Source organism: Chiloscyllium punctatum, chromosome 17, assembly GCF_047496795.1.
Source record: "Chiloscyllium punctatum isolate Juve2018m chromosome 17, sChiPun1.3, whole genome shotgun sequence".
Lineage (NCBI taxonomy): Eukaryota > Metazoa > Chordata > Chondrichthyes > Orectolobiformes > Hemiscylliidae > Chiloscyllium > Chiloscyllium punctatum.
Window position 1 is genome coordinate 92,210,479 of NC_092755.1, and position 20,929 is coordinate 92,231,407.

Sequence of the window (20,929 nt, forward strand, 5' to 3'; positions counted from 1 at the left end):
GGCCGCACCAGAGTCTTATACAACTGCAACATGACCTCAGGACTCCGGAACTCAATTCCTCTACCAATAAAGCCCAGTATGCCACATGCCTTCTTCACAGCACTATTTACCTGGGTGGCAACTTTCAAAGATCTGTGTACATGGACACCAAGATCCCTCTGCTCATCCACACTACTAAGTAGTCTACCATTAGCCCAGTAATCCATCTTCTTGTTACTCCTACCAAAGTGAATGACTTCACACTTAGCTACATTGAATTCCATTTGCCACCTTACTGCCCAGCTCTGCAACTTATCTATATCGCGCTGTAACCTGCCACATCCTTCTTCGCTGTCCACAACTCCACCGACTTTTGTGTCATCCGCAAACTTGCTCACTCAGCCTTCAAGCCCCTCCTCCAGGTCATTTATAAAAATGACAAACAGCAATGGTCCCAAAACAGATCCTTGTGGAACACCGCTAGTAACTGCGCTCCAAGATGAACCTATACCATCAACTACTACCCTCTGTCTCCTTCCAGTCAGCCAATTCCTAATCCAAACCTCTAATGCATCCTCAATGCCATACCTCCGTATTTTTTTGCATTAGCCTGCCATGCGGTACCTTATCGAACGCCTTGCTAAAATCCATATACACCACATCTACTGCTTTACCCTCGTCCACTTCCTTGGTCACCTTCTCAAAGAATTCAATAAAGGTTTGTGAGGCACGACCTGCCCTTCACAAAACCATGCTGACTATCCTTGATCACATTATTCCTATCCAGATGTTCATAAATCCTATCCCTTACAATTCTCTCTAAGACTTTGCCCACAACAGAAGTGAGACTCACTGGCCTATAGTTACTCGGGCTATCCCTGCTCCCCTTCTTGAACAAGGGGACCACATTCGTTATCCTCCAGTCTTCTGGCACTATTCCCGTAGACAACGACGACATAAAAATCAAGGCCAATGGCTCTGCTATCTCCTCCCTAGCTTCCCAGAGGATCCTAGGATAAATGCCATCAGGCCCAGGGGACTTATCTATTTTCATCCTTTCCAGAATTTCCAACACCTCTTCCCTACATACCTCAAAGCCGTCCATTCTAATTAATTGTGACTCAGTATTCACATCAGCAACAATGTCCTGTTTCTGAGTGAATACTGATGAAAAGTATTGATTTAGTGTCTCACCGATCTCCTCTGCCTCCACACACAACTTCCCACTACTATCCTTGACTGGGCCGATAAGTCTTTTTCACTTTTCCCATTAGTTATCTTTTATTCCCTATGCAAACAGATGTGACCTGTACATACCAATATAAAACCAGTGTATAAAATAGAGGGCCAAAGTGGTGCAGTGGTGGTGTTCCTACCTCCAAACCAGAAGGTGCAGGTTCAAATACCACCTGCTCTAGAGATGTACATCATCTCTGAACAGGTTGATTAAAAATATCTATAAAACAGAGTATGTTGTCTTGCTATTAGATTTTTCCCTTCCTTTCTGGGGAGGAGCACTTGGCCATTACTTAATGTTACCTGACCAGATAGCAAGATCTCACAATTGACAGGGTTGTGGACATGAAGCAGGTTTCCATGTCTTCCGAGGAGATTAGAAATTATCAAGATTTAAAACGTTTTGAAAAATATCAAAAGAAATTTTAAAGGAGAGTTTTTTTTTAATTTTAAAAATGATGTTCCAGCAACAATTTATTCAAAAAAGCAACAATAAGTTGCACACTAAAAATCAAATTGAAAAAGTCAATCTTTTATCACAACCATTTTTCACCAGATTAAAAATGAAGATGAATGACTGGTCTACAAGAATTATATAGGGTGATGTGAAATCAGTTAAGAACAAAGAAATTCATACCTCAACTTCACAATCCCTATATGCAAAATGAGGGAGTCGGTATTCCGAAATACAGGATTAATAAAGGGTTTAATAGAAACTTGTGTTATGTGCAATATCCTGATTCTGATCTATTAAACTCTTCCTTTTTTTAAAAAAAGTTAATTTCTTAAATTATTACCTTCTTCACCCAAACTCAATCCTTAAACTCAATTTATGTAATATAGAGATCACATTAGACAGCAAAACACTTTGATACATGCTTGTATCATTCAACAAGAGGAATCTGAATCTACACAGGCCATTGATTGGAGTCAATTTTCTCTGTCAGGCTACTAGATTCTCTCTCCCAAGCAGAGAATCTAACCACATTTATAGTTGGCTGCTTGAACAAACATTTGGCTTTTGAATTCAAAAAGCATCCATACTCAAAAGGTGTGGTGGCAATTACCCAAAGTCAACATTTGTTGAATGTTAGCAGGGATATTTAGCATTGACCACGGTTACACACATTGTAAATCTATTTAAATAGATCTAACTGGTTATTCTAAAAATAACAGGATACATTTTTTAGATTAAATTTTTATTCCTATTTTCCCAATAAAAACACATCATGCCATTGAGTTCCATCAGCCATACAACACTTCACCCATACAGCCAGCTATTCTTCATGTGCAAGTGTAGGAACCTCTGACCATCACAGCACAGCATCAATTCTTTTCTTGCCTAACATTCAACATGCAAAGTTTCTGATAAGATCAGAGAAGTCAAGTTGATATTCCCACCTAACTTTGGGAGCACGTGGTCAGTTGAAGAACTCCAAATGTTGTCACAGTTGAGATGAGATAACAAAACACGGGAGATCTGATCAGGGATATGTTAATTCTGTACAGTTCAATATCACACCAGACAATTCATTTACCCACTAGGCTAAAAGGGATGCACACACCTTTAAATCCAAACAAATTACAAGTCACAAAGTCATATTTTTCCAGAGGCCACTGCAATAACTAAAGGATGCGTGTGTCAATTTGAGAAGGTTATGGAATTTTTGCCATATGGAACCCAAACAACACTGACACTACAAAGGCACTCTCCAACACAAAATCAATCACTTTTATCAACAGTAACCCTACTCTATTGTGTCATCTCATACAATTGGCCAGATTTGACTTAGACTAAGCATCAGACATCACAGCTAGATCCCATCCTGTATCCTAACATTAACGTGTACGCTTCCTAGTGGAGGCCATTGTATGCAAGTAGGGTGAAAATCAAAGCTGATTGTTTCTTCCTCAACCAAAGACCTGGGGCCCATTTTAGATGGGATGAGCCAAGTCAGCACAGACCAGAGAACTAGCTCTGAAATTTTCTTGTTTTATGGCTCGGTTTTATACTACGCACTGCATTATGAACTGAGTGGAAAGCTGTAACCAAAGAGGTTATCATTGTAGCCATTATAGTGCACATTAACTGTTGGCATTTTAATATATAGTCAACTCATTATATAAATGAAATATGAATGAATTGTTTTATTATGGTCAGCAAACGTATATCATTTCCGTTGCAGCTACTGTATTTTAGTTTCTTTCCACTAGGCTCATTACTTTTGTTAACAAACCACAGTGACAATCATGCAGGGAAGAAGAGTAAAGATGGAGTGCCTGGGAGGCAGAGACAGAGGTCAGAGTACCAGGTGGCAGGGTCAGGCTGCTGCTGCAGGGTCAGAGGCTGAAGGGAAGTTTTGTCGGCCCGCAGAACCAATGTACTGAAACAGCCAAGGCTGTGCCTGAATTTGCGCAGGCTCTCCCGTTCAATCTGTCTGCTGGAATGGAGGGAAAGAGAGGGGGATTGGAAGCAAAAGGGGAAGAGTAAGGGAAAGAACAAGAAAGAAGTGATTGCACAAATGAAATCAAATCACAAAAATGGAATGAAAGCAAAACCCATATGGAATGTAGCAGATAGTGGAATACACATGAGTCTAGCAATTCCAGTATATCCAGATACATACTGCAAATTTATTGACAGATTAGAACCATTTTATAGTGTATCCAAAACAGCATTAATAAGGTGTGACAGCAGTGGACTGGAACTTCTGAAACTTAAGACACTGATGGATCAAGACACACCTGCATCTTCATGTCAACACATACATACAGACTTTAAAAACACTGAATCAGTAATTAGTGGGCTGTATGGAAAGAACAAATTAGAGGAGGAAATTTTAGGCATCTAATGTGTTTAAGGGACTGATTTATGCATACTGTGTGCCGAAACTTGGTTATCACATGTTTGACTGAATCTAATTATCTATTCAAGTACCAACTTAAAAGAAATACTTAAGAAGTTTTAAATAAATATAGAAAGTGCTAGAGAAACTTTGATAGACTCTGTAAAGACAGAAAGAGTTGATGCATCAAGACTAATATGAATTTGCTTTGGGAAGAATCATATCGAACTTAAAACATTAACTCTGTAATATTCTCCATATTTTTATTCCAATACTAACTTAGTTCCCTCAGTTCATTAGGTTCCGAAGACATTATTCTGATATCATGAACATAACATTTTTTGATGACTTTGTACGTAAATTGTATGCAAGTATCCAGCAATCTTTGTTAGAGTATGTGCGCTTGGGAACTGCACCCAGCTTGGGTTTCAGTGCCTACTTTCACACAACTCACCTGCAAGATTGATATATAAATTATGGTCATAATGAGGTGGTACTAAAAGTGATTTGTGAAAGCACCAATCTAGCCAGGAGTCCACATTCAGGAAAGAAGCCAGGAGCAATAAACAGGTTCGCATCAGTGGTAGAATTGCAAATGGCAAGCCAGCATTTCCTACAAACAAACTGAGGTCCAGATACATGCAAAATATTCAAAAGTAAAAAGGTCAAGGGCCAAATCCTATGACATGATAAAATTTGAAATGAAAAACACACAATGAATGTTCATTTGGGCAAAATCCTGGATAGCTGGTAGTCAAATCCGCGGAATTCTTTAAGACAGAGTTGTTGAGGCTGTATTAACTAAATTTGAGGCCGAAATACATTTTTCAGGGAATCAAGGCTTACTTATAGGGAAAAGCCAGGAAAAGGGTAGTGATGGTGGTGGAGGGAATCAGATCAGCCATGATCTCATTGAATAGCAGAGCAGACTTGACAGGCTGAAAGGACCACTTCTGGATGATTTAAAAGAGGTAGGACAATAGCTCCTTTGTACTGTAACTTGCAAAATAATTTATACTGCTTTGTACTCTTTAAGATAGCTATCACATCACAAAGCACATATAGTGGCACCACTAAGGTGAAACTTGGATACTGCTTGCACATAAGCAAAACTAATTTCACTTTTCTTAACAATATACCACACACATGGGAATTACAAAAATTACAGACAAATCCTCTGTGAATTAACTTAGTTTTGCTCATTCTAACTAGTATCATTTAAAAAAAAATTGAAACTGAATGGCGTGGTGGGAAAGCTGCTGCTTTTATTGCAGGATTCAGATTCAAATCCAATCCAGAATGATGAAATGAATACCATCTGTCTGTTGGAGGTGGCCATTGCTGTCATTGTCAAACCACCACCCACCTCTGATTATCTTGTCCTTGAAAACGATTGCTCCCATCCCCATCTTAGGATGCATTGTTACCTCCAAACTCCTTGCCTACACAACACTATTTGAACCTTGGCAATCAAATTTCTCTTCTCGCAAAGGCTCCGAAGAACCGAAGTAAATTCTCAGATAACATCCTCTACCTTGGCCTCCTAGCAGTCTTCAATATGGTTGACCACAGACATGGCATCAACATCCATATGTGCACTTACAGCTCCACACCTCTACCACCTACACTGCCAACCACATGGTCTTCGTGCATAAAATTCCATACAAAATAAACACTGCCTTACCTGTCGTGCTTGTTTTCCTGTGCTGCTCGCAGCAACTCCTGAATATTTTTGGTGATTTGTTCTGTTTTTCGAATTACATCCTCTGTGCTTGGGAGTGTGGAATCTGGTTCTGCATCTGGATTGTCCAGCTCTAGTATTGGGGTTTCTTCATACTGTCCTATGCTTTTTAGTTTACCCTTTTGGCAAGAGCTTACATTAAGCAAAGAGAAATAAAATAGGGAATTTGTTTTAATTGAGGTTTATACTCCCCTCTCAGGTAGAAACTCAAACATGCTGATCATCTTTCAAAATGAATTATTCATAAATATTCTTGTCTAGATTTACAGTTGGAGAACATTGGATGAAAAGTAAAAGAACACCTTTACGTTACAAAAGGGGAGTAATATTCTGTTCACATGAACAGTAGGACTTTTTAATAGTACCAAATGTGTCTTTAAAATATTGCAAACTTTGATATATAGAATTGAAGCTTTCTTAGAAGAAAAGACAGCAATGCATACTAGCCTCATGTTACACCTGAGACAGCAGCCACCATTGATTAATCTACCTATTCCTGCCAATGCCACTTTGTATTCCCAAGAGGCATTGAAAAAGTACATTCTGACTCAGAGGGTGTTTTCTACTCAAAAGGCTTGAAGAAGGGGTAATTTATATTCCAGAGATAATAGCTCAATATTTAGGGGAGTGACAGCTTTTTGAACTGCATTTATTGGCTGAAGATCATTTGTTAGGAACCAACAATCATTTTCATATTTTAAAAGTGGACTTTACTCAAACATTTGCAAGTGATTTTCTACTTGTACCATGACCTTAAATAGATCATCTTTATTTCTATAAAATTTATTTTGAAAATATTCTAGCATTGAAAATCAAATCATTGATGTAACATTTAATCACCATTATGCTTCTTCCAAAACACTTGATTAGCCACAAATGTGAGCAAACACATCCAGATACTTGTTTCCTCTATATGTAAAAAGGGCAGGTTTTTCTGATTTGGTTCCTTCCTCATCTTGGAGATAGTCTGGTGATCCATCAGACTTCAATCAATATGACTAATTTTGAAAGGGTATAACGGGTGGCAGAGTGCTGCTACCTCACAGCACCAAAGATCTGGATTAGTTCCAGCTTTGGGTGACTACATGCAATTTACACTTCTCCCATATATGCATGGGTTTCTTCTGGGTGCTCTGGCTTCCTCCTACTGTCCAAGCATGTGCCGATTAAATGGATTGGTTATGCTCATCGCCCCTTGATGTCCAGGGATGTGCAACCCAGATGAATTAATCATGGGATATGTGGGGTTATTGCAGATTGGGTGGGATGCTCTTTGCAGGGTCGGTGCAGGCTTGATGGACCAAATGGCCTCTTTCTGCACTGTAGGGATTCTAAGAATAATGTGCACAGATATCACTCCCTAAGATTCTTGCTACTTTTTCCAGTAAGTTGTGTCTCCAACTGCTGCTGTCTGATTACAAACTAGAACTTACATTTGCTGTTGAGTACATTTGTATTGATAGCACATGGCACTGACATAACATACTGCACTTCCATCATAACATTAAAAAAGGGAAGTGAAAACCAAGAAACAAAAATGTGGGTACTCATGATGAGTTCAGTTATTTGACAATTTTCTGACTGTGATCAGAACTCCAATCTCGTGTTAACATTCAATCACCTTATGGAAACCTTAAAATATAACTATACTAAAAAATATTTAATGGAAACGGAACTGAAAAATCTTTTGGCAAGTGTTATTAGCATTTCAATGGAATTTCCAGATAGGCTAAAGAGCAGAAAATTTACATTGTTACAGAGATTCATTTCAGAACCTCATATTTGCATTCATTACTCCACCTCAATCACATCACAAATTACTGACCTTTAGTTCAATCATCATATATAGAGATTATTCAGAGGGGTGAATTTCAAAATAACATAAGATTTGGATATTATTGGTAAGCAATTGAAATCTACAAACTATATGTAGACAATTGAGCACATCTTTTCTGTAGTATTGTGCTATACTTAATCCATACCCAGCCTCATCTGGCTCCAAGTCATTTGCTGCGTTATCGTAGTCACTGTCTGGCATGCTGTTCTGTTTCTCGAGTTTTGATGCCTAAAGATGTTGAAACAAATCCCAAGATACAAAAAGTATAGTGATTCCTCAAATGTTCATATAAGTTGACAACTATTATGTGACACAAGGTCCTGAGTCAGACAAGAAATCAAGAAATGTACATGCAAAACATTTGAAGTCAGTAACAAAGAAAATATGCCAGGAGTTATTAACTAAGCAAAAGTAAAGCAATGAATTTATGCTAAAAGACAAAACAACCTCAATTTTCATTTTTAAATTAAAAACTTGAAAAAAATCATTTGCTTTTCTTTTGAATCAAGTTTTGGAGGGTTCAATTTGAATGTATTAAGGTGGGGCTGGACTGGGGGTGAAAAAGTAGTGAGGTAGAGTAGTAAGATGGAGTCTTTGGTTCTCCTATGAACAATAAATTTGCATTGTATTCAATGGATTTATTGTGTACTCCACAATTTAATGGATACATTTTATCGTGGTACGTTTCTCAACAGAAATTTGCTACTTAAACATTATACTTTACACTTACGAGCACAAATGATCCCTGGGAAATAAAATTGTTATGAGCTTGAGACAATCAAAGCTAAAATGCAGTTTGCACCTGAACAACATGTATTTACTTAGCACTTTTAACAATAAAACATTTCAAGGTATGTCACAGGAATAGTATTAAAACAAAATTTGATACTCAAGCTACATCAGGAGATATTGATATTGGAGCTGGTGTAGGGTTTTGAAGGAGTTTCTTAGGGGAAAGAGTAGTAGTGGGGTTTTGAGGGAATTCTAGAACATTGGGCCTTGGCAGCTGGAGGCACAGCTGCCAATGATAAAATGATTAAAATTAGGATGCTCAGGAATACAGGTATTGCAGAGGGTTATCATGCTGGAGGATAATCTAAACACTGGAGGAGGGGGGGCACGGAAAAAAAAAGTGCTCAACTTGGGAGTTAACATTATCCCTCTGACAGGATCAAATTTTAGGAACCACTTATCATCTCTCATCTTAATCCTATTTTATATTTGTATAATTAAGATTGAGACTCTCTACTAATCATGATAGATGTCAATTTAATCAGCTGTTTTATAAAAGCAGCAATCAGGTTGAATTCAAACTATTTTTAAACAAACCTTTTGAAGAAAAAGTTATGGTTAAACTAGGACATTTATAATTGGATTGCCAGTCACTCGAGTGTGTTCACGTTTCTCTTAAACGTGTACATTGCAAAATTTTATTTGACACTCAGATAAGAAATTCAACAACATTAGCAGTGTTTGATTAACACATCATTCCAGCATACGACAAAGAAAAACATTCAGCATGAATCAGCTTTCTGTTCAAATGTTAATGTTTAAAAAGAATGCACAATCTGACTTTGGAAGCAGAGAGTTTATTTTTGTTTTAAAACCGGCGGATTTAAAAAGTAAATACATGCTACAATGTGAGGTAAGTCAGACCATGCTCAAGACAGGATGCTAATGATTCTGTGGCTGGTACCATCTTTACAAAAGCAGATTGCCCAAGAATGAGTATTTAAATAAAATCCATTTAAAGAATTAGTTAGTTTATTCATGTATCTGCTTCGAAATTATACTGAAGTTCAGTAGGTGGTGCAATTCAATTTCCACAATACTCCCAGCTATTAGAATGAAGCACTGAAAATGGTTATCCATCGGTTTAAGATGCCACAATCACCACCACTAGGATATTGGGTCATAAAATCTTTAGCAGATAAATAATTGATACATTTTCAAGGGCTCTTTCTGTCCCACCAGCAGCCAGTCACAGTTCATTGAAAGCATTATTAAAGTCCAAAAACACCTTAGTGATGGAAGCATCATTAGAAAATGGAGCAAGCTTTTGAAGTCAATCATGACCTTCGTCTGAAAGCTTTCATCTCATAATACAGCACCCAAGTTGCATGAAGATCCTGATTCACATGCACTACATAGCATTTTAATAGAAAATGGATTTCCTTTTTTCAAATTTTAACCCAACGAAATAGCACATCTGATTTCCAGGTTAGCTTGTGAGGGTGGAAAAAGAATATTGAACACTGAAAATCTGTACTTTGCATTCATTTTAGACCACTTATTTAAATTAATTTCAGAATGCAACATATGCCGCCAGGAACATAGCTTTTATTTTATGAAAAGACATTACCCTTCCAAAATCAGCCATCAATTGCTGAATAACTACATTTGGTATAAGTAATTCAATGTTATTTCCGTTTTACAACTGCAAACCATTACAGCTGAGCTCCTCTGAAGGCTGTATGTTAATCCAGTGCATACAGAGACATAAAAACTCAGATCATGCCCATTCTATCCCTGAACTATGACTCAGCTGAATGCAGCCAGCATGGAGTTTGGGTGCTAATGGTGTCCTCAGTGTCTGGATTTGGTACCAACTAAGTTTCTTGCTTCTGATCAATATCCAACGATCCATGTTTGAAGTGTGGACTTTGGGTAATGATTGGATTGGTTTGGCTTGGCTGCGATGCTTGCCAATGTTCAACGTCAAGGCTTACACATGTAAAATGGCCACATGAGGTACTAAAAAGCGACCAGTGCTCATGGAATCATACGACATCAAGGAATCAGAGCCTGCAGGAGCGGGGAGGGGAGAAAATTGGGAAAAAGAAATTATAGCCTCCATACTTATACTGAAAGTTTCTTATTCAAATTTCTCACATCCCTTCTCAAATGTGCTGGTATCTGGCTCCATGGGCACATGTAGTGTTTCAGTACCTTGCCCAAGTGGCCATTCTTTACTTTTGAGCTCAGGCAGTATTTGCAGCTGAGTTTAAATCCAGTCATCACCCAATATTTTTCATCTCCCATAAAATTATATATGCCAGATAAAAACTAGGATATCATGCCTTTTATTTTCACATTCTATCTCATGTGAAGGCCAGTTGTATTCCAGTTGAAATGAGCTAATTTGGCAAGGGACCAGAGACTGAACCCAGGACATTCCTGCTCTGTACAACACAGTGCAGTGGATTCATCAACTAATCATCAGGATGGCTAGAGATCTAATACTTCTGCAGGAGCAAAGGGTCTAGCTTTGATTGATGAAAGGCTAATTAAGCAAGGTGTGCACTGCAACCTGTGGTTTCGGAGCAAGCAGGATTAATAAATTGAAAAATTTAAAGTAAAAGACAGAAGAATAATCAGAAATATGCAATCAACAGGGAAACTCCAGTGAAAGTGACTACTCATGCAGAGTTTAAGCAAAGGGAGCAGGCCAAATAGGTGGGAAGAGGCAGCAACGGGCACTGCGATGGTCACCACCTCCCTCCGTACAGACCAAGTGAGAAGGTACTTAACCCTTCGGGTGTTCTCATCCCGGGACCAGGAAAGCGTGGAAGGGAAGGAAGGTAAAGATGAAGAGGAGGTCACAAAGGCACTCCTCCCAATCTGAAAGGGGAAAGAAGAAACATTCTGGCAAAAATTAAACATGAGAAAAACATAACAAAAGAGAGAAGGACTCCATGAATTGTCAAAGTATATGTATGCCAAGTTTTTACAAATGTCAGTAAATTACAAAACACAATGAACAAGTTCTCTTAACTCTAAGCAGTGAGCTTGATTACCCGTTCAATTTGTAACATTCGAGAATGGGGTGCTGGAAAAGCACAGCAGGTCAGGCAGCATTCAAGGAGCAGGAGAGTCGACATTTCAAGCAAAAGCCCTTCCCTTCATCAGACCTCATTCCTGATGAGGAGCTTTTGCCTGAAACGTCGACTCTCCTGCTCCTCGGATGCTGCCCGACCTGCTGTGCTTTTCCAGCACCACAATCTTGACTCTGATCTCCAGCATCTGCAGTCCTCACTTTCACCAATTTGTAACATTGCAAATACAAATATCAACACACTGCCAATTAAAATATTAAAGATAACTTTTTAAAAAAACGTTATTCATCCACCTAAACTTGTTCCCATCAAATGACTTCACTAAAATTCATTGCTCTGAATTAACTCAAGACTTAAAGATTACACAGCTGTACTTACTGATTTCTAACTGATTACTTGGTTAGAAATAGGATCAGAACACTGTGCGAAATACTTTATTTGGCACCATAATAGTTGGCTTTATAATTTCACTGATAGGGTAAGTTATGCTGCAACTAAAGGGAGGATTTAATATCTTTTGGAGCAGTAGTAACTAAATTAAATAGTCTATTTTAAATTGACTCAAATTTGAGACAAATGAAAACAAATATTTGTGCATGTATTTTTACTTCAAAGACAAAACAACATTTTAGAAAAAAAATCATAGGAGTACGAGAACAAAAAATTCAAGAGCATACTGCCCAGTACTGCAATAAAATTCAACTCAAGAAGACCACATACTCCCTCAATTGACAAATGAACAAAACCAAGTGATATGTAACTATGATTTTGGGTTAACTTAGCATATTAGTAGGACAGATAATTAAAAAAAAACAATATGGTGCTACAAATGACAAAATCTGAATCTTATGAGACATGATTATTGAATGTGAACCTGTTGAAAAAATTAAGATTTTACTTGGCATACCTACAAACCAAATAGTTCAGTAAGCCAACATTTAAAAGCAACAAGACTTCACACTGAAAACAAAATCTCCCATGCATCTCTTAAAATTGAGTTAATGATTCAGAATTTCCCTTTGGTGACTTGTAGAAAAACTTATTTAATAAATCAACTGGACGTTCAAAAACACACATCACGTATTCCAATGACCAATGGGCCTTACAATTATAAATTTATAGGCAATAGAACACATTTCATGTGTTCTTAATTTAAAAATTTACATAATCCAAAAATGGAAAAATATTGCAGGGCTGGGATTAGAGAACAAAGGAGTGAGATAGTTTTTCAAACTGCTAGCAGAGCTTGCACAGTAGATTTTATCTGTGTAAAATTACACAAAATACAAGTTCAAATATTGCTAAATTCATAATTATTCTGTATTTGAACTCATAACTTTAAAGTGCAGTTTGAAAAATTTAGTGTAACTCATTCTTACTCAAAGCCTCTGGAACAGAAGCTTCTAGTATGGAAAGGATATTCCATTCTCAAACTAGATGGTAAACAAAACATTCAAATTAGGCATAATCCCGGTCTGAGTAAATTTCCATTTAGTGCAACAATTTGTTTTGAGTGTATTCCAATATTTCCTATAGAACTGTCTGAATTAAAATATCTCAAAGCATTAAAGAAGAATCCATGATAAAATTAAGCCACTATAGTTCTACTGGAACATAGAGCTGCTCTCTCATTATAGAGAGATGATTGGTGTTTTACCCAGAGGGTCGCCATGCCTCAGGTGAGGGAGAAAAGCTGAGGGGAGCCCTTTGTAGTACCCTCAGCTGGCGCAGGTATTGAACCCACACTTTTGGTATCCCTATCACAAACCAGGTACTCAGCCAACTAAAAAAACATTAACATCTTTCAGCCCCTGTTCAGTTTTAATATAGCCTTAAAATATAACGAGTGGATTTTTTTCCACTTAATATTTAATGCTTCAATAACTAAGGATATTTTCTACCATGCAAAAAAGAACAGAGATACCAACAATGACATTGCTTTCCCTGTTTGCACAATAATGTAGCAAAATTACAGAACACCCCGGAGGGGATTAAACCTGCAACATTAGAAATAATAGAAGTATCAATAAAAGTAACACTTTGACAACCTGAAACATTCAATATATTTTGCCATACCTGCCAGACTGAAATATATTGTAATATTTACATTAGAATTATTAAATTAGGTATTGTATTGATTTTTTCCAATTTGCAAAAAAGTGTAAGCAGATTTAAAATAATTCAATATTTATAGTTTAAGAGGGCTTTTGTTTTCAAATATTGTAGATTAAAAGTTAAGCTGTGAAAATTTGAGCTTTTCTTTCCTCTTCTCCAGCTTTCAACCTTTCTATCACTTCTCTTCTGAAGGCATAGATTCTAAATCCTTGCTTGATTCATCACTGCCCATGTATCAAATATCCAAAGAAAGCACCAGACCCAAGTCCAATTCAGTCCTCAACCAGTGAAGTTTGCAATACACTGACTCAATCTTGGGTGTCAGACCTGTTCACATTTGGTCTTATTCATTCAAAACCAGCCTAATGGTACATGCACAAACTGAATTATCATGGAGTAGCTTTATTTTTGATGTCAAAATTACCTATTCATTTCAAGATCATAATTCATTGGGCATTTGTGATTTTAGCTCAATGCCACAATACTTGCACAAACAAAGGATTAGAGAGGCTGGAAATCTGAAATAAATTCAGAAAATTGAGGAAATACTCAGCAGGTCAGGCAGTATCAGTGGAGAAAAACAGTTAATGTTTCAAGTCTATGACTATTCATAAATGTTTCTATCGAAGTAAACTGACATGAAATGCTGACTGTTTCTCTCCAAAGATGATGCCCTACCTCTACAATACTTGTACATCATCTAGTGCCTCAAGCAGGCACTTTGTTTTCCACTATCACTATTTGGTCAAATAAAGTTACAAAGATCTTAGTCTTTATTCCTTTCCATTTCAAATATAACAATGACATGAGAACAACAGGCCAAGATGCAGTTGGGTCATTTATATTCAATTAGGTGTTTTTCAATAATTAAAACAAATCTTAATTTTGCAATAAAAAAATAAAACAAAGACAAAAATTCACAAGACAGTGATTTGCAAGCTAGAAAGGAAAATCAGAACTTAAGACAAAGTGGAAAAGGAGGAAAAAAAAAAGCATAAGTTGCTTACCAGAGCTGATGCTGATTTACTTACGTGTTGAGGGAAGGGCTGAAGTCCTGCAATACTGTCCTCTGGGTATGTGATGTCCCCAATTGGGAGATAGGGTTTCTGACCAGAGCCAGTCTCATACATGGACATAGGCCGGCTGCCACGTGCAGACGGGCGCCGTTTTAAGGACGAAGGATTGGAGGGACCTGGGTATTCTGAACTGGGAACTTGACAGATATTCGTAGTGACCTGCCGCCTGAGGGTGGTGTTTTCACTCTGCAGCGTTTGAAGCTGAAAGAAATTTTGTTTTAGCCAATAATTTTTTTCTTGCACCGAGCAAAGTGGACAAACTTTGGCGAATACTGTAATGTGGATTGTGCATGCCAATAAATGAGTAAAGTCTGAGAGACAGATAGAAGAATAAACAAATGAATGTCTCAGTAGGAACAGCTGAAGCATGGACGAAATTGCACTTAAACACTATAAATTCCACCTGGAGAGTGAATGCCTTAAATGAACCTAATCCCATGAATAGACTTGTTACTCTGCTACAATGGAGACTGTGTAACAAACTTACCATTCATTCACTTTTTGTCCGTCCACCCTCCCCTACCCCAAAGTATATACAAGTTTGTTTTAAAGGAAATTTGCAAAAACACACAGCAGATATCTCTTCCTTCAGTGTTCATAACTTAGAAGTCTCAATGTACTATCTTAAGTTTTCTATCTTCAGTCTTTTGCAAAAGAAAATTAAATAACAAATGCTTTGATTAACTGGAACAATAAAGTGTGATATGAAACTGTGGGAATTCCATATCATTTATTACAGCTGAAAATGCAATATGTATCCGTTTAAGGACAGGTTTCTTCTCCTGCTATCAACCTTGGCAGTCTTTCTGCTCTATGTCTTTCGGGCTAAAGGATCCTGCTTCAGTGGCTATTCAACACGGTTTCTCTTTGAGCATCAAAAACCCAACTTCAACGTAGTCTGTGCTGCACAAACTCTTGCTCACCTATCAACTCTATCCTCTTGAAACTCTACCGAATTCCTGTTTGCAAAGTCTTTACCTTTTTCAAAAGCTCCTCACCAACTTGCAGCCCATGGCATGTCCTGATCCTGTCCTTGTGTGTCTGTCTCTGTTCCCCCTCCCCACCCCCCAACTCCCCACAACCAAAACCACCAACATCACCACATTCAGATGTTTTCATCTTTAAAAGGTGCTATGTAAGTGCAATTTGGTGGTCCTGAACTTTCTGGATCACCAGGAGAAAAATGTCAAAAGATGGTTGGGGGAATTGCAGTTTCAGCTAAGTTTGTGAAATAGCTACATCAGAACAGTTTGCTCAAGACATGGTACAAAGAATAATAATTATATTAACTGATTATTTATGTCTTTGGTTGGTGCAGAATGAGGAATAAACAATGCTTGGGGCAGAGATAATTCATTTGATCTTCAAATTGTACAGTGACAAGATGGTGAGAATGTTTTATTATTTATCACAGCAAAACAGAATTCAATATCTTGATGCTCATTGATCTTCATATTAATGAAACCTAAGTACTGTATTAAATCAAAATTATAAAGCTCAGATTACAAAATGAGAGTGAAATGTTTAAAACAGAAAATGTTGGAAATATTATTCCAGTGGGGGGTTGGGCCTTTGCAGGGGTGGATTCTATGCTCGAGTGGCTGCATCCACCCTGCAGGCATTCTATGATACACAGTACTCTTGGCAGAAATGGGAATATCTTCTGAAAGATCATATGCCTGAAAAATTAAACCTTTACCTCCCCACAGAAGATATTAGATCTGAGTATTTTCAGCAGTTTGTTTTCATTTCAGATTTCTAGCATCCTCAGTTTTTGCTTTTGCAAGAGCTCATAACTATTCACTCAAGCCCAAGGCTACATGCAGAAAAATATATTTTCCTTCCTACTCTTCTGAAGTGACTGCTGACTCATGGTGCAGTATAGTTCCAAACATTTAAACCACATTCCTGCAATCTTCCCAAATTGTTAATCTTCACTAATGCATGTGGACAATAAGCATTAGCTATTTCCTTGTAGTATTAGGGGGAATTACAGAGGAGTCAAAACATGTATCACGTCAGAAATCTGTATATGTGCATTTTCTAGTAGGAGTAATTGGGAAACAGTTCAAAACAGGAACTCTACCAAATTCTAATCCTCGAGGTATGAGGATTGGAAGACCAGCCGGTGCCAGTCTTATTCACTTCATGTGGGTCCAGACTCCAAGGATTTGAAAACAGGTAAAAGCTACACTTCTCAGTAGAATACTGAAGGAATGCTGCAGTCAAAATGGTTCCTTTCATCTTTGCTACATAGAGCCATAGAGATGTACAGCATGGAAACAGACCCATCAGTCCAACCCGTCCATGCCGACCAGATATCCCAACCAAATCTAGTCCCACCTGCCAGCACCCAGCCCATATCCCTCCAAACCCTTCCTATTCATATACCCATCCAAATGCCTCTTAAATGTTGCAATTGTACCAGCCTTCACCACTTCCTTTGGCAGCTCATTGCATACATGTACCACCCTCTGCATGAAAAAGGTGCCCTGAGGTCTCTTTTACATCTTTCCCCGCTCACCCTAAACCTATGCCCTCTAGTTCTGGACTCCCTGAACCCAGGGAAAAGACTTTGTCTATTTTTCCTATCCATGCCCCTCAATTTTGTAAACATGTATAAGGTCACCCCTCAGCCTCCGATGCTCCAGGGAAAACAGCCCCAGCCTGTAGCTCAGATCCACCAACCTGGCAACATCCTTGTAAATCTTTTCAGAACCCTTTCAAGTTTCACAACATCTTTCTGATAGGAAGGAGACCAAAATTGCATGCAATATTCCAATAGTGACCTAACCAATGTCCTGTACAGCCACAACATGACCTCCCAACTCCTGTACTCAATACTCTGACCAATAAAGGAAAGCATACCAAACACCTTCTTCACTATCCTATCTACCTGCAACTACACTTTCAAGGAGCTACGAACCTGCATTCCAAGGTCTCTTTATTCAGCAACACTCCCTAGGACCTTACCATTAAGTGTCCTGTTAAGATTTGCTTTCCCAATATGCAGCACCTCACATTTATCTGAATTAAACTCCATCTGACACTTCCCAGCACATTGGCCCATCTGGTCCAGATCCTGTTGTAATCTGAGGTAACCCTCTTTGCTATCCACTACACCTCCAATTTTGGTGTCATCTGCAAACTTACTAACTGTACCTCTTATGCTCACATCCAAATCATTTATGTAAATGACAAAAAGTAGAGGGCCCAGCACCGATCCTTGTGGCACTCCACTGGTCACAGGCCTCCAGTCTGAAAAACGACCCTCCACCACCACCCTCTGTCTTCTATCTTTGAGCCAGTTCTGTATCCAAATGGCTAGTTCTCCCTGTATTCCATGAGATCCAACCTTGCTAATCAGTCTCCCATGGGGAACCTTGTCAGACACCTTACTGAAGTCCATATAGATCACATCTACTGCTCTGTCCTCAATCTTCTTGGTTACTTTTTCAAAAAACTCAATCAAGTTTGAGAGATATGATTTCCCACGCACAACGCCATGTTGGCTATCCCTAATCAGTCCTTGCCTTTCCAAATACATGTACATCCTGTCCCTCAGATTCCCTCCAACAACTTGCTCACCGGTCTATAGTTCCCTGGCATGTCTTTACCGCCCTTCTTAAACAGTGGCACCACGTTTGCCAACCTCCAGTCTTCCGGCACCTCACCTGTGACTATCGATGATACAAATATCTCAGCAAGAGGCCCAGCAGTCATTTTTCTAGCTTCCCAGAGTTCTCAGGTACACCTGATCAGGTCCTGGGGATTTATCCACCTTTAACCGTTTCAAGACATCCAGCACTTCCTCCTCTGTAATCTGGACATTTTACACGATGTCACCATCTATTTCCCCACAGTCTATATCTTCCATATCCTTTTCCACAGTAAATACTGATGTAAAATATTCACTTAGTATCTCCCCTATTTTCTGTGGCTCCACACAAAGGCCGCCTTGCTGATCTTTGAGAGGCCATATTCTCTCCCTAGTTACCCTTTTGTCCTTAATATATTTGTAAAAATGTGGATTCTCCTTAATTCTATTTGCCAAAGCTATCATGTCCCTGTTTTGCCCTCCTGATTTCCCTCTTAAGTATACTCCTACTTTCATATTTTTTTAATTCAGGTATTGCAAAAGATTCTACAAACTATTTAACAGGAGTTCTTCCAGATCTTTGGCTTAGACCTAATTCATCCCTTAATTTACATCCCAAAAGTAAGACAAACTGACCATTAATTGCAGTTTCTGGGATTTGTTAGGTAAATTGCTAATGCCCTCCTAGACCATAACACCATCACTGAGCATCAAACTGTTGTTTCAAGGATTCCTATTTACCTAATTTTCTTTGGAGATCAGCTCTCTATACTTCTTACCTCAGACCCCACCCTGCAGAGCTCATTTCTACCTTCTTCCCAAATAAAAACCACCTGTCAGACACCATGCAAGCCTTTTCCAACCCAGTGACAGTCCCCAACCACCACCACCCTCCTTCACCTGGCTGAGCTCAGTCTTGTTTTGAGTAACTTCTCCTATAACTCATCTCACTTTCTCAAAATCAAAAATGCAGCTATGGGTACCCAATGTGCTTATTTTTATGCAGCATGTAGAACATTCCTTGTTCCAGCCCTACTCAGGCCCCCTCCCACAACTCTTTCTCCAATACACTGACAATATCAGTGATGCCCTTCTCATCTGTAATTTTACTTCCAATTTCTAGCCTTTTTTTATCTTCACTAGCTCCATCTTTGACTCTTTCCTAGAGTTTGTTGTTTTTATTTCTGGGGATAGTCTATCCAACAAGATCCATTACAAGCCTATAGAATCCCAGTTACCTTGACTGCAGTTCCTCACATCCTGCTTCTTGCCATTTCCTTTCCCAGTTACTCAGTCACATCTGTCTAATAATGTCACCTTCCACAGATGTCTCCAATATGTCCTTTTTTTATCCTTCCACCAAGGATTCACACCGCTGTAGTTCAGAGCTCCCAGCCATATTTCATCTATTTCCTGTACTTCTGCCCTCACCCTTGTGTGCTTCCTCCCAAAAGAGTTCCCCTTATGCGGACTTTCCACTCCAGTCTCCATCATCTTCACCATTATCAGCAGATACCTTCCTCTCCCATCCACACTCAGTATTATGCAGAAGCTATGACACCCCAGTCCACTCCTGCATTAACCCCAAGACTTCTTCACATCCTCAGCACCTTTTCATGTAACTGCAGGTCAAACACTTGCCCTATCAACCCTTCTTTCTTCACTGTCCCAGGCCCCAAATACACATTCCAGGTTTTTACTTGCAGCATTTTACTTGTGGTCCTTTCAATTGAGTTTACCATATTTGCTACTCACAATACAACCTACTTTACATTTGAGACACAAAATAAAGATCGGGTGAGCACTTTGTGAAACCCCTCTGCTCTGCCAACAAGAATGATCCTGATTTTCTTGTTGTTTTCCATTTCAATAAACCATCTTGATCCCATGCTAACATTTCTGTCCTGGGCCTGCTGCAGTGTCCCAACAAAACTCAGTGCAAGCTTGAGGAACAGTATTTAATTTTATGCTTAGGCATTTTACAGCCTTCAGAATACAACAATGAGTTACAACAGTGTGCAGCTGACTTTGCTTTCAGCAGAATGGACCCACTTTCTCCTTTTCACACCTGTATTACATCTCAATCTCTCTTTACTATTCTTAGTACTCCCTATGCCGTTTAGGTATTTTCTAATGAACCTGTTCAGTGATGTTACATATCTCTCAAACAAGTGGAGGTTGAACCTGGGCCTCTGGACACACTGTTTTGCTCTCAGCCCCTCCCCCTTTATCAACAGCATAAAAGGTATCATTTTCTAGTCTCTCTCAGTTCTGGAGAGTCATACAACACAAAATGTTAACAATGCTTCTATCTTCATAAATGCTGCCAGACCTGTTGTGATTCTCCTACAATGGCTGTTTTTGTTACACAAATTGACTGTTGCATTTACCTACATTAAAGTAAATTTATTTTGTAAAGTGCTTTGAGACCTCCAGATCAGGTAAAATACACCAGATCCGAACATAATTTCTTTTCCTTTTACCCTGGGTATGTTAGAAAATGGACAATTCTCTACTGCTAACCAATTAACGCAATAGACTGCAATCAAACCTGGTACTGCCAAAGTGTCTACTTCAATTTTGACAAATTAAGGCAACTTGGTACAAATTATTAATGGCTACACTGGGAAAAAAATGCTTATGTTGGGTGGAGATTGTGCTTAGA

At 38.6% G+C, this 20,929-nt stretch overlaps 1 protein-coding gene across 13 annotated transcripts in view; it reads right to left on the reverse strand.

Moving 5' to 3' along the window:
* Nucleotides 1–20,929, reverse strand: part of git2a (G protein-coupled receptor kinase interacting ArfGAP 2a) — an 85,522-nt gene that overhangs the window by 6,746 nt on the left and 57,847 nt on the right. For 2 of the 13 annotated variants that reach the window (XM_072587907.1, XM_072587906.1), the window contains exons 15-19: nt 14,622–14,867; nt 11,171–11,260; nt 7,785–7,867; nt 5,746–5,934; nt 3,525–3,656 (exon numbers count right to left, since the gene is read on the reverse strand). In XM_072587907.1, the coding sequence (XP_072444008.1) occupies nt 3,525–3,656; nt 5,746–5,934; nt 7,785–7,867; nt 11,171–11,260; nt 14,622–14,867 (740 nt within the window). Of the gene's footprint in view, nt 1–3,495; nt 3,657–5,745; nt 5,935–7,784; nt 7,868–9,212; nt 10,445–11,170; nt 11,261–14,621; nt 14,868–20,929 lie in introns of those variants that run through there. The other 11 variants (XM_072587920.1, XM_072587909.1, XM_072587910.1 and 8 more) reach the window with 10 other exon arrangements.